The 15,261-nt window shown below is 37.9% G+C and overlaps 1 protein-coding gene and 1 pseudogene across 1 annotated transcript in view; one reads left to right on the top strand and one right to left on the bottom strand.

Annotated features, from left to right (window-relative positions):
* Positions 1 to 15,261, top strand: part of B3GLCT (beta 3-glucosyltransferase) — a 69,335-nt gene that overhangs the window by 17,776 nt on the left and 36,298 nt on the right. Inside the window, exon 4 of the mRNA XM_063305710.1 lies at positions 2,358 to 2,467. Within this exon, the coding sequence (XP_063161780.1) occupies positions 2,358 to 2,467 (110 nt within the window). The remainder of the gene's footprint in view (positions 1 to 2,357; positions 2,468 to 15,261) is intronic.
* Positions 7,784 to 10,756, bottom strand: LOC134498260 (bifunctional apoptosis regulator-like; annotated as a pseudogene).

Here is a 15,261-nt window from a genome sequence, read left to right as displayed (position 1 = left end):
TAAAATTTTTGCTACTGCTCTCTGCATTTAGTGAGTGATGTCTTTAGTTTCGCAGTGAGTGTCGTCTGAGTAGGACAGCTTGTGACCTTTGTGTGTTGTATGTATCTACGTTAAGTTATTCTGATTTGACTTCAGGCATCTGTGTAAGTGTTTAGGTACATATAAAAACATCTGTGGCTATTTAGGTGCAATACATATTTTCATGGCATTTCGCATTTTCACAGGAAGTGTCGACACAACACCCTCCCATGAATACGGACACCTGGACTATATGTAGAATCAGTTCATTTACTTCTTCAGATATTCAAGTTGACTTGACAGTGTTCACAATTGCCAGTCTTTTAGAACCTTTTAAAATCTCCATATTAGTTCCAGGGGATTTTGGCATATGTGAATTAGTTCATTAGAATGAATACTAACCTGAATAAAAAGATATTGTAAACATTGCAAATGTGGTATTTTCCAAGCATGCTGTAACTATTTCAAACAAATATATTCTAAGAAGTCTACTGAGTTGCTTTTGATTTTGTAGGTTGCAGAAATAGCTTGATCTGTTGTCAATTAATACTATACTAGAATGTCAGGTTAGGGGCAATTCAGACTATAAACAATGCTGGTCTAAGTGTCAGATTAAATTTTATTTATAAAAAGTGTTGTGATCTTTGGTATATTGTTTTAAGCAATCTTTAAAACAGTATACAAGCAAACTTATTAATGAAAATTAAAGTGCTTCTCTTGGCAATTTGAAAGAAGTTATACATCTGAATACCATAGTAGTTGTATAGTCTGTATTCTTGAATTCTTGAGACTGTGCAGTCTACAAATATTAATATAAAACTTCCTCTTTTTTGCTGGCTTTGATAAACTGCTTGTTTAGTCTGCTATTTTTATATTGTAAACCGCTTTGTATATTTTGAAAAGTGGTACAGTATAACCACAGTAAAGTAAAATTCTGTATATTTCAGACTTGAGGGGAGGTTGGTACTAAGAAAATTAATATACATTTAATACATACATATATTAAAATTGCATAATTATAAGAACATTCCATTGAATGTTCCCTTGTTGGAATTATGCTCAGGGGATGCAGACCTGTTTTGGCCCAATGAACCAACTGGCTCGGGACACATGCCTTGGGAGGAATGGTGCATACCAAGAGCAGTTAGAGCCACAGTCCAGATTAACAGAGGTAGTTCCTGATGTGATTGTCTTAGAGCCACACACAAACATTCCTTTCTCACTTCATTGTTGAGGGAGGGGATGAATATTTTCAAGGGAAGGCTGCAGGCTGCATTGGAGAAGCAAGGCTTAATCCTTCCCTTCTCTGCACTAGTAAGCCCTCTGAAAATCTTTCTGGCCCACAATGAGGTTTTAAAGGTCTCATTGATTAAAATGAAAGCTCTTCTAATTTTGATAAGAATATTAATCAGCTGGTTTTATCAGTAAGAGCCCCTTCTACTTGATCTTGGTAACAGTTGAAACCAGGGCCTGGGTATCAGGTATGCCTGGGAAAGAAATTGGTGGATAAGACAGAGAATTCCCTTGTGCTGTCTTTGGACCCAGGCATTGGCAAGACATTCGCCATGCCTGGGTCAAAACATAGAATACCATAAGCAGTATAGATGGCTTAATGCAATTGTATCTATAGCTATATTGACATGAAATGGTAAGGCATCAGGGCAGCCTGTTGGTGCAATTAATAGTATGTCAGTATACAGCTCTTCAGTTAGATGATACCAATGTCTTTTATTCATCATACTTATAATTATCTGAACAACTGATGATTAACTGGCAGTGGAAACAAGTGAAGAGGTCATTAAAATTTCAATAGATTCTGTTATGTATGTTAGGAAATCATAATCTTCATAAGTATCATACTGTGAACTCTCTTTGTACCTATGAGACAAATTTACGTTTGTTTTTATGGGCTCCTGAAGCATCTGAGAAAACGAGTAGCATTTAAAACTGTTTACTCCAGATGAAATTACTTTAGGCTCAGTGCAGAAACACTTTATGAGTTCAGTTTGCTATACAAATTCAGGTAAATTACATGAGTATTTTTATTGTATCTTATTTTTCACACTACACTTTGTGAATTGGACTTTCTGTGGTTAGTTAATTTTTTTCATTCCAGTTCAAGGATATATGATATCGCACTGTTCTTTTATTTAAAATGAAAGCTTTTTTTTCTTGCTTTTCTCAACCAGTTTTATTATAATTCAGGAGATTTCCATATCTATGTACATTATTTGAAAACCAAGATGTTTTTCAGTGTGCTACTTGCAATAATACTGAATTTGCTTAACTATTGTTCACACCATTTACTTACTTATTTATTTATTTATTTCTGTTTGCAGAGCTAAAAGAAATAGTGTTTGTCATCCAGAGTCAGAGGAATTCTTTTCATTTGAAGAAAGCAAATGATCTTAAACAAAGTATTTTAAAACAGGCTGCCTCTGTGGGAAAGGTATGCTAACATGCCGATTCTATTTATCTTCCTGCTTGTCTTGTATTTGAAATTTGAATTATAATTCTAGGATACATTGATCTAAAACTGAAAATATTCATCTGTACAATTGTGTAATAGTAGATTTCCAACTTAGTTTATCTTCCATTTAAAGTAAATATGCTGAATTTCTTTATTTTTTTATGCTTATGCTATTTGATTTTTCCATTGGTTTGTATGAACTTTTTTCTCCTCATTTAGGCATATCATGCACATTAAAATGTGTACATGAGTTTTCTTTAATTAATGGTCCTAACAATGTCCTAAATTATTAATATGTATGTTTATACATGCTGGGTTTTATTCATATAATAGATGCTAAATTCTTAATTTAAAAGCAAATAGAACTTTATTTACACTGTTACTTTTAAAATAAAATCAAGACTATTTGGGGTTGAGGAGAGTTAGAGGAGCTAACAGCAAGTTAGCAAGCTCAGCTCTGTCACCTTAATTAGTTGATTATAGGTAGTTCTTGCTTAGTGACCACATTGGGACTGGCAACTCAGTCACTAAGTGTCTCAGTTGCTAAGCAGAAAATCACACAACTGCAGCGGGCTTATGACCTTACTTCCCCTTTGGTTGATAAGCAAAGGGCTGTGGTTGCTAAGCAAAACATCATGTGATTGTGACTTAAGATTTTACTTCCGCCTTCTCTGTTAACTCTGCTTGTTACAAGCTGGTTGTGAAGTACACAAATGGTGATCACATGATTGTGGGGCACTGCAACAGTTGTAATGTAAGGATTGGTCACAAAGCTATTTTTTTTACACCGTATTAACTTTGAACAGTCACTAAACAAGGCAGTAGATAAGCAAGGAGTACCTGTAGAACCCTCTGGCAGGCTCCCAGTTGCTGCCTGAAACTGACCAGACCTTAATCAATTTCACACTGAAGGCTTTTGTTGTCCTAAATGCTGGCATTGGTCACATAATTACTTTTCAATCACCATCTTAATTGCGAATAGTCACTATCCCAGGCAGTTGCTAAATGAGGACTACCTGTAACCATTCATTCATAGTCAGACATATTTTGAAACTGTAAGCTAGAAGGTGGTTGAAAACTAACAGCAGCTTATATTCTATCAACAAGACAAGGAAAATTAATATTGCAAGCAAGGGAAATTGCCAGAGATAGATATCCCAGGCTATGTAAATTTTTCCAAAAGTGAATACAAGTCCCTGAAAAATCAGGAAAAGAATGGTAATGCTGTCTGACATACGATTTTCATATTTATTGATGTGCATTTCAATATATCTTGACAAATATTTTGGAAATGGATTTCAGAAGGATAAAAATGTTGAACTGATACTTACAGGGGACAAAGAAAGTGCTAAGGAAATACCCAAATAAGATTAGGGAAACTGGATGCAATAAAGGAACTTGCTGTTGGGGGCTTCCTTTTGTATAACCTTTCTCAGCCCATATCATTGACCTGCTTGCCTCCATCATTTACTGTAGGGCAGGTAGATCAGCCCTACATTTGTTGGGGGGAAGCTTCAGCAGGATAAATATGATGATTATCTCCAATGTCCGGAAAGAATTTTGCATTTGTCTTCTTCAGGTTACAGCCACACAGATACACATTCTAGGGTTAAATATCACTGTAAGAGATATGTCGGTATACCATCGGAAGATGAGACCCCCAGGTCGGAAGATGGTCAAAATGCTACTGGGAAGGAACACAGGATGAGTTCAACTAGCCCCAGACGTGATTATGCAGCTAGCTCAAAGCCGAAAGGACGGCTAGCGGCCGACGGTGCTGGTGGTGAACGGCGAATCTGATGTTCTAAGGATCAACACACCACTGGAACCTGGAATGTAAGATCTATGAGCCAGGGCAAATTGGATGTGGTTATTCGTGAGATGTCAAAATTAAAGATAGACATTTTGGGCGTCAGTGAATTGAAATGGACTGGAATGGGCCACTTCATATCAAATGACCACCAGATCTACTACTGTGGACAAGAGGACCACAGAAGGAATGGAGTAGCCTTCATAATTAATAGTAAAGTGGCTAAAGCAGTGCTTGGATACAATCCAAAAAACGATAGAATGATCTCAATTCGAATTCAGGGCAAGCCATCTAACATCACAGTGATCCAAATATACGCCCAACCACAGATGCTGAAGAAGCTGAAGTAGAGCAGTTGTATGAGGATCTGCAGCACCTACTGGACAACACGCCTAAAAGAGATGTGATTTTCATCACAGGAGACTGGAATGCTAAGGTGGGCAGTCAAATGACACCTGGAATTACAGGTAAGCATGGCCTGGGAGAACAAAATGAAGCAGGACATAGGCTGATAGAATTTTGCCAAGACAACTCACTCTGCATAACAAACACTCTCTTCCAACAACCTAAGACACGGCTTTATACATGGACTTCACCAGATGGACAACACTGAAATCAGATTGACTACATCCTTTGCGGCCAAAGATGGCGGACATCTATACAGTCGGTAAAAACAAGACCTGGAGCTGACTGTAGTTCCGATCACAAACTTCTTATTGCACAATTTAGGATCAGACTAAAGAGATTAGGGAAGACCCACAGATCAGCTAGATATGAGCTCACTAATATCCCTAAGGAATATGCAGTGGAGGTGAAGAATTGATTTAAGGCACTGGACTTAGTAGATAGGGTCCCGGAAGAACTCTGGACAGAAGTTCGCAACATTGTTCAGGAGGCGGCAACAAAATACATCCCAAAGAAAGAGAAAACCAAGAAGGCAAAATAGCTGTCTGCTGAGACACTAGAAGTAGCCCAAAAAAGAAGGAAAGCAAAAGGCAACAGTGATAGGGGGAGATATGCCCAATTAAATGCAAAATTCCAGAGGTTAGCCAGAAGAGATAAGGAATTATTTTTAAACAAGCAATGCATGGAAGTGGAAGAAGACAATAGAATAGGAAGGACAAGAGACCTCTTCCAGAAAATTAGAAACATTGGAGGTAAATTCCAGGCAAAAATGGGTATGATCAAAAACAAAGATGGCAAGGACCTAACAGAAGAAGAAGAGATCAAGAAAAGGTGGCAAGAATATACAGAAGACCTGTATAGGAAGGATAACAATATTGGGGATAGCTTTGACGGTGTGGTCAGTGAGCTAGAGCCAGACATCCTGAAGAGTGAGGTTGAATGGGCCTTAAGAAGCATCGCTAATAACAAGGCAGCAGGAGACGACGGCATCCCAGCTGAACTGTTCAAAATCTTGCAAGATGATGCTGTCAAGGTAATGCATGCTATATGCCAGCAAATTTGGAAAACACAAGAATGGCCATCAGACTGGAAAAAATCAACTTATATCCCCATACCAAAAAAGGGAAACACTAAAGAATGTTCAAACTATCAAACAGTGGCACTCATTTCACATGCCAGTAAGGTAATGCTCAAGATCCTGCAAGGTAGACTTCAGCAATTCATGGAGCGAGAATTGCCAGATGTACAAGCTGGGTTTAGAAAAGGCAGAGGAACTAGGGACCAAATTGCCAATATCCGATGGATAATGGAAAAAGCCAGGGAGTTTCAGAAAAACATCTATTTCTGTTTTATTGACTATTCTAAAGCCTTTGACTGTGTGGACCATAACAAATTGTGGCAAGTTCTTAGCGGTATGGGGATACCAAGTCATCTTGTCTGCCTCCTGAAGAATCTGTATAACGACCAAGTAGCAACAGTAAGAACAGACCATGGAACAACGGACTGGTTTAGGATTGGGAAAGGAGTACGGCAGGGCTGTATACTCTCACCTTACCTATTCAACTTGTACGCAGAACACATCATGCGACATGCTGGGCTTGAGGAATCCAAGGCTGGAGTTAAAATCGCTGGAAGAAACATTAACAGTCTCAGATATGCAGATGATACCACTTGGATGGCTGAAAGTGAAGAGGAACTGAGGAGCCTTATGATGAAGGTGAAAGAAGAAAGTGCAAAAGCTGGCTTGCAGCTAAACCTCAAAAAACCCAAGATGATGGCAACCAGCTTGATTGATAACTGGCAAATAGAGGGAGAAAATGTAGAAGCAGTGAAAGACTTTGTATTTCTAGGTGCGAAGATTACTGCAGATGCTGACTGCAGTCAGGAAATCAGAAGACGCTTCATCCTTGGGAGAAGAGCAATGACCAATCTCGATAAAATAGTTAAGAGCAGAGACATCACACTGACAACAAAGGTCCACATAGTTAAAGCAATGGTGTTCCCCGTAGTAACATATGGCTGCGAGAGCTGGACCATAAGGAAGGCTGAGAGAAGGAAGATCGATGCTTTTGAACTGTGGTGTTGGAGGAAAATTCTGAGAGTGCCTTGGACTGCAAGAAGATCAAATCAGTCCATCCTCCAGGAAATAAAGCCAGACTGCTCACTTGAGGGAATGATATTAAAGGCAAAACTGAAATACTTTGGCCACATAATGAGAAGACAGGACAGCCTGGAGAAGATGCTGATGCTAAGGATAGTGGAGGGCAAAAGGAAGAGGGGCCGACCAAGGGCAAGGTGGATGGATGATATTCTAGAGGTGACGGACTCATCCCTGGGGGAGCTGGGGGTGTTGACAACCGACAGGAAGCTCTGGCGTGGGCTGGTCCATGAAGTCACAAAGGGTCGGAAGCGACTAAACGAATAAACAACAACAAACAAGCCATAATGTTTGGTTTTGGCTTAACATATTACATGACCCTTATTATGGTTTGTAAGACATGGTTTATTGCTTAGTGCAGTGTGTATTCAGCCAATTGTTACCTAAGAAACCCAAACTTGCAAACTGATTTATGCAAGTAACCTAGTCAACCACTGGCTCTCTGTTGCAGATGATGGGATACAAGGGAATTAGAAATATCCTTTCTTATGGGGTATGATAAAATGGTATTGGAACATAGAGCTCTTGTAAGGAAGGCATGCTTTTAGCGTGGGTTTTACAACTGGAAATGAAACCATTGTGCAGCTGACATTACTTGGCCAAACACTGGCAAAATTGTCTCCTTGAACATTTTAAATTCTTAAGTAGATTCTAGCTTCCAAGATACCTCTCTGTGTAACTCAGGGCTCAAATGCTCTGCCATATGACTTTAAGAATGGCTGCAGCAATACTGCCAGATTGAGCTCAGGTTTACAGTTCAGGGTCAGGAGCTATAGTCTTCCTTGCTGCTGGTTCCTTGGTATCAGCTTTGTCTGGGTCTTAATCCTTCTGTTTTTTCAGTGAAGGTACATATGGAGAGACCTTCACCTTGTTTCTTAAGAAAAAGTGGGGGGAGGGGAATGGGCTTGCAAAAGTAGACTGTTCAATTAAGCAGAGGGAAAGTCAGCTTGAGTTTAAAACTGTAGAAAGATTTGGCCATTCCTGCAACTTCCTGCTGCCAGTTGGTAGACAGAGTTTCACACACCTGAATCCAGTGGCAGATCCCTTTCATCACCCTATCGATTTTGGGATAGAAGTATAAACTTCAGTAAAATAGGCAGTTGCAGACAAACTGGGAAATAATTGGCCAGAAAAATCCCTGGGTTGACCTCTTCCAGAAATGGCTCCACATCCATTGTGGAATTGTCTTCACCTCCCGCCTTGAGCAGAGCCTCCAGAAGGAGAACAGTTCTAGCATGGAAAGCAGCATGGCATTTGTAATGATAAAATGGGAGATCCAATAATGGATCTCCAGCCAGTCTCCAGCAAACACCACAATCAGCTAATAAGGCAAGAAAGCAAACTTCCCAAAGAATTCTCATTTCTGTTTTCACACTGGGTCTCTGTGGTCAAGCTGTTTTTAGTAACCTCTTCAAGCTCCTCCTCCTCCTGCATATGGCAGATGATACAGATAAAGGGCAGAAAATTAATGTAACTTAGGTACAAATAGGGCATCATGAGCTGAGGGGAATCTTAAGGCACAAAGTACGATCAGCAATTTTTCATGATGCAGTGCCTTGTATTCTCAAAGGCTTGGTGGCATCTTTACCCCAGCATCCTCATATGCTCAAGTTCATTAATGGCCTTTTTGTGGCCACTGTTCTTCACTTGGTAAGAAGTTTTTGTGAATCCTTCATTGGGTAGGGTCAGAAGCAGCCTTCCATTCGTCTCATACAATAACCTCACTTGCAGAGGGAAGTCCAGGACCAGGGAACCCCAGCCAGTGAATCACCTCTGCAATCCATTCGGCAACAAGCGATAATCTTTTGACTCCAGGCTACTGCAATTATAGCCCAGCGAAAGCAGTCAGGACACCAGAGAAAAAGCCCCCATCCTCAAGGACTAATCCACTGTTTTGGGATTAATCCACTGTTTCTGTAACTATAATTACAAAATATTACATAGTTTCTATCTGCCTTGCTAGTGGATTGTTAATTTTTCTGCATTCCTTTTTTACTACAATATATTTACAGTATACTTGTTTACTACAGTATATTAACACAAACTAATAAATGAATAAACAGTAATAAAACATTTTTTCTACTACATTCATTTAGAAATGTTAAATGTAGATGTATACATAGTATAGCTAAGTAGAAGAAAAAATGGGCTGCATTATTATTCTGAAAAGAACTACTATATTGAAGAGAGACATTTTTTATCTGCATGATAAATAATGATGAATAAAACATACCAAAATAAATTGGGCTAAGTTATTACTGTCACACTGTAGCTATTATTAGTGCCTTCACGTGAAATTGTTATATTCTCCAGAGTCCATTCCATATGGACATTCTCCATACACCATCTCTCTTCCATACACATCAAGTGAACTGAAGAATTTTGCTCCTGACATGACAGGAATTGTAATTCAATTGTATAACACCTGTTTTACATGTGTAAGATTGCAGCTTCAGTCCCTGAAATTAAACATAATCAGTAGTAGGTGATGGGAATGCACCCTGCTTAAAGGTAAAGGTAAAGGTTTCCCTTGACGTAAAGTCCAGTCGTGTCTGACTCTAGGGGGTGGTGCTCATCTCCGTTTCTAAGCCTTAGAGCCGGTGTTGTCCGTAGACACTTCCGGGTCATGTGGCCAGCATGACGACACGGAACGCCGTTACCTTCCCGCCGAAGCGGTACCTATTGATCTACTCACATTTGCATGTTTTCGAACTGCTAGGTGAGCAGGAGCTGGGACTAGCAACAGGAGCTCACCCCGCCGCGCGGTTTCGAACCGCCAACCTTCCGATCGGCAGCTCAGTGGTTTAACCCGCAGCGCCACCGCATCCCTGCTTAAGACCTCTTAATTTAAATACAGAACATCCATCTATATTCTTTTACTATTGGCTGGGAGGATGAACCCGCAGATGAACCTGCACATGAACTATTATATAAAAATTATAATGTGCAATACTGAGAATAATATATAGGTGGGATAAGGATTACCATTTTGCCCTAGATTAATTACATGTTAACATCATGAAGTGGACTGAAATGAAACCCTTTGTAATATGCCACTCTGTAGTTTAGTCATGCAGTACTAGTTCATATTTATTTTATATATAGATATATGCTACTCAATGTATTTGTAGAACAAGAAATAAAAATATGGTGAAAGATAAAAATGAATTCTAGCTAAATGCAGACCAGTATTTCTGCATTGATACTGGAATGGATGGGTGGGGCACAAGGCCACAGTGTTTGTCCATAATGCATAATAAAACATGGTTTATGAAGTCATGGATACATTTTAAAACATGATCTGCAGCATCATATTTTTATTACATTTGTATGCAGGATCTCTTGGTGTAACAATTTGGATTGCTACTGAAGCATGAGTCACAATTTGGGTGTCTTTAACTCACACCTCCAGTCTGATGAGCAGGTGGCAGTTAGCTAGGAGGACACAGCTCCGTCTTGTGCACCAGTGACAACCCCTATTGGAATCTACAGCTGGTCCAGAATGCAGTGATTGTAGGAGTCACAGGCACATCTCAATTTGCCCATTTCACCCCACTACTTCAACAGCTGCACTGGTTTCCTGTTGGCTCTGGGTTTAGTTCAAGGTGCTGATAGTCACCTTTACAATCTTACATGGCTCAGGACCTTGGAATCTTTGGGACTGATTATATCTTCCCATCCAGTAAGATTCGGAAGTGCAGGCTCTCTTCTAATTCCTTCTGTTAGGGAAAGTCATCAACAGGGCTCACAGAAGCAAGCCTTCTCAATTCTTGCCCTCTTCTGTGGAATAGCATCCTCTAGAAATCTGAATATTGATGGCCATTTTCTGGCCAATATTGACTTAGGAAGGCCATTAAAACTTGCCTATACCTGAAGGCCTCTGAAGTTGGGACATTTTAATGTTGTTTCCTCTTTTTTGGAGTATTTGTCTAATGTAATTGGTGTTCCAAGTATTATATGTGTAGATGTAATTTGATTTTCATATTGTAATTGTGTTATTTAAATTTTTTTTTTATAATCTTATTTTTTTTAACAAAACAATCTTTAATCTTAAAGAAGGAAGGAAATTTAAAAAGTACAAACTAAAAATGCAAACTAAGAGAAAAAAAGGGAAAAAAATCTAATCTTTTATACTTATCTATAGCCACTGGTTTACCAATGAATTCACTGCTATACAATACAAGATATTATTGTAAGATATCACAGAATCTCTGCCATACTGCAGTGACACATATTGCTGCTTCCTTTGATTAGTAGAGAATATTGCCTTTTCCAAAATTGATAAACCACAATTCCCAACAACCATAACTTGACATCTAGAATAATATCACTTTTCCAGTTTCTTAATATAATTCTTTTTGCCAGCCCCATGCTTCCTGATAAAAAGTCAAATTCCAAAGCTTTGATATATAATTCGACATTACATTAACATCTTTAACATTTAAAGATTTTTCCAATAAGTCTACTAATATACACTAATACACTTTCCCCCCAAACTACTAAATGATCACATGCCCATATCCTATGGGTCAGTGAGCCCTCACATTTTTTACACCTCCAGCATAGAAAATCTGATGCCTGTCCTTTCACATACATTATTTGGGAAGTCCAGTACAGCCTAAATAAAACTTTTGATGAATCAACCTTAATCTCAAATCTGTAGATACCATTTTAACATTTTTAAGGACAGGAAGCCAGTGCTGTGGCTTTATCAGAAATTCCAGTTCTTTAGTCCTTGTTTGTAATATCCCAGAAATGTCCACTTTAAAAATATTCTTGAGCTTTTGATCAAGATATGTTACAGGTTTTATTTTTGTCATGGATTCCATGAAGTAACAAAGCAACTCAGGTGCCTTTGAGGGAGCCAAAGCATCTGGTCCATATTGATCCATTAGAACATGCTTAAGCTGAACATACCTCCACTGTTGTGAATTGGGAAGACCAAAGTCGAACTGAAGTCAGGAAAAACCCTTAAAAAGTGATTACATAGTTGTTGATTTAAAGTCAAGATCCCAGCTTCCGCCCAAGCTTTCCAGTAAAATGATTTACTACCAATTTTCAAAGTAGAATTCTCCAAAGAGTTAAATATTCATGAGTCGCATTATCAAAACACAATTTACATCCCAATATCGCCCAAAGATTTTTCACCACTCATACTCCTGGAAATAAAACACTTTTTCTGCTATATGTTGTTCTAAGCACTTGCCATGATTGCTAAGGAAATAGATCATAACTTTCCAACTTAGCTCATAAGGAATAATATTCCATTATTTCATTCCACCAACGGGTGACTGATGAAATATTAGACCCATGGTATTTTTGCAAATCAAATAAATTAAAACCATCTTCAAATTATAATCTCAATTTAGCTAAGGAAGACCTTGGTGGTCCACTATCCCAAATAAATTTCCTAAATAACTTATCCATCAAAAGGAAATATTTATTTGACGTTAAGCTAGGAATACCTCTAAGAACATGAATCAAATGAGGGACAATATTAATTTTAATAACATTAACTCCCCCTCCCCCTCAAGCTTAAAGGAATTTTAAACCATCTAATAACATCCAATTCAACCCTTTCTAAAAGTTTCAGCATATTTATTTCCACATATTTAGAAGTATTTTCGGGTATATAAAGCCCCACATATTTAATCAGTAGAAATCATAAAACCCATATCTTCACATAATTGTACTGATATATTAGAGCCCATGGGGAAGTAAGCAAGTTTTATCTCAATTTATCTTATAAGCAGAACACATTTCCAAATACTGCACAACCTTTATAAAGTTAGGCAAAGAAATAGAATACTGATCCAAAATTGTCCAAATATCATCAACATACAAAAATAATTTATACTGACACTCAACCAATGTAATACAGACTGTGGTAGCCAGAGGTTCAAGAATCGTGTTATTTTTTAACTTAATTTACAGTTGTTGAGTATGTGTGCCATTTAGTCATCAGTGATCGGAATGGCCTACAAGCCAAATAAATGAATAAATATATAAATGACAGAATGTTACACAGAGTGTTGATGGTCCAGTGTAATGGTATACAAAAGGCTGTAGTCAGTGGGATGCTGGTATATGTTTAGGAATTGGCTCTGCCAGCTCCATTGCTGTTTCTGCCCTGCTAGCCATGGAATAGCTGACTGGTGCACTAGATGTGGATAGCTCAGTTCTGTTCTCAGCCAGCTCACAAAATTCCCGAAAACTTAACAATCAGCTCTCGTGAGCTGTATGAGCAGGCTCCAATATACCACTGGTGATAGTATTTAAGATGTTCAATTGCTATAGCCTTCTGAGAATATTTTGGCTGCACTAGGGACTAATCCTTTATATTAGGATTTGCTTTGCAATGGTGCCATTCTACTTATGATATAATATTGCATATGCTGCAAAAATATCCAAATCTGTAATGCTGTGGTGATTATAATTTGGTATTATTTAAAACAACTGTTTATCATACATATTTAAATACTGTGGTTTAGTATTTAGAGATAAATATAGAGTGCATTTTTTTCATACTGTGCTTTGTCTTGCATTGCCCTCAAAGATCAAAATACATATAAAAAAAAGTTTTACATCAAGTTAATGGCAGTAGGAAGCAACTTGGACTATTCAGATATTTTACGATGAATCTTTAATTGTTTAAATATTTGTGACTTCAGATATTTCCATTTAATTTTTTTCCGTACAGAATGCTTCTAAATTACCAAGATAGTAAATGAACTATGAGATCTATGTGAGTTAGTTGCTCTGGATTTATGAAATTTATTTTAATTCTTAAGGCTTGGGCTAATTTTTTCAGGCTCCTTTGATATATTCAGACTATCAGTGACCACAAATGTTAAATGATCTATTTTTAAAAAATCCATTCAATCATGTCCGATTCTTGGAGACTGCCTGGACAAGTCCCTGCAGTTTTCTTGGCAAGATTTTCAGAAGTGGTTTGCCATTGCCTCCTTCCTAGGGCTGGGAGAGCAACTGGCCCAAGGTCACCCAGCTGGCTTTGTGCCTCAGACGTGACTAGAACTCACAGTCTCCTGGTTTCTAGCCTGGTGCCTTAACCACTACACCAAACTGGCTCTCATTAAATGATTAGAATCCTATAAATTCCACTTATTACTCACTGTTTGCTACATATAGTGCAATTTGGCCTCATGCCTGCAATTATGCTATTCATTTACATTCAAGGCATATTTGGAAGGTCTAAATGGTAATTCAATTTTGATCCTTCCAAAATAGCATCTACTTGACAACATTTTATTTTCTTTAAATGGAAAATTTTCATATTTTAAGCACTGCTTCCACTCTATGTGTAATATTTAACAAACTTCACTATTTTCAGTTATGAGAACAGTTCTGTTCATAAGAAAATTGCCAGAATAGTATTATCTTCAGTTCTTCCTCCTAAATATATAATACAGCATTTATATGGTTATATATATTTTTTAGGATTTTAGTAAGTCTGCAACATTTTGAAAGCACACTAAAATTATATCAAATGATCACATCAGAAAGTATCATAAGAGTAACATGCAAGTTGTAATGTTGTTCTGTGTCAATAAACTGTAAACAGCTTATAAGTGGAACTATTACAGTTAACAGCTATAAAATTATTCCACCTACTTAGGCATGATTTAGGTAATAATTGTCCTTGCGTTTTTCATTTTCTATTTCTAAAGATTTCTGGTTTATATTCTACAGTTTAGTATTTCTCTACTAATTTAAAAATGAGAGTAATTTATAGTCTAAAATAGCACTTTAATGTTTATATAATTAACATGATCACATAATAATTTGTCCTAATGCAAATATCACTGTAGTCTTTTGTTACATACATTGCCTTAACATAAATTTCCCCATATATTGTGCACCTCATGAGTCCAAACTAGGGTTACCAGACATCCAGCAAAAGGAGGGGATCTCCTCCCTTTGTCCTCATGTCCTTTGTCCAGCAGGCATAGCCTTAAAATCGAATACTGTATTATCTGACTTTTTCAGTATCTCTTCCTGTGAGCAGCTTTTCTCAGTGGCACAGCACTTCTCCAACAAACCCTAACTGCAAATCAACAAGCTCTACCCTGTGACCTTGATTAGGACCCTCTGGCCTGCTTGTGCTGCTGCCTGAAATTGACAAGACTTTAATCAGTTACCCACTGAAGGCTCTTGCCTCCTAACCAGCTCTAGCACATTCCTGCAATTGAAAAACCAGTCTTTCTGATGCTGGAAAAAGTAATTGTTTATGCATGTGGTCCTAAGTACCCTTTTTCCTGCAGTTTTTCACTGTAATTTTTGTTGCAGATGCCAAGAAAGTTAAACAGTTAGTGTGTCCTCCCCCCACACCCTTGACCTCCTTTCCAATTGTCCTTGTCTTCCTTTGTCTGTTCAGATGTC

The sequence above is a fragment of the Candoia aspera genome, chromosome 5, assembly GCF_035149785.1.
Source record: "Candoia aspera isolate rCanAsp1 chromosome 5, rCanAsp1.hap2, whole genome shotgun sequence".
NCBI lineage: Eukaryota > Metazoa > Chordata > Lepidosauria > Squamata > Boidae > Candoia > Candoia aspera.
This window is presented reverse-complemented; position numbering and strand designations above follow the sequence as displayed.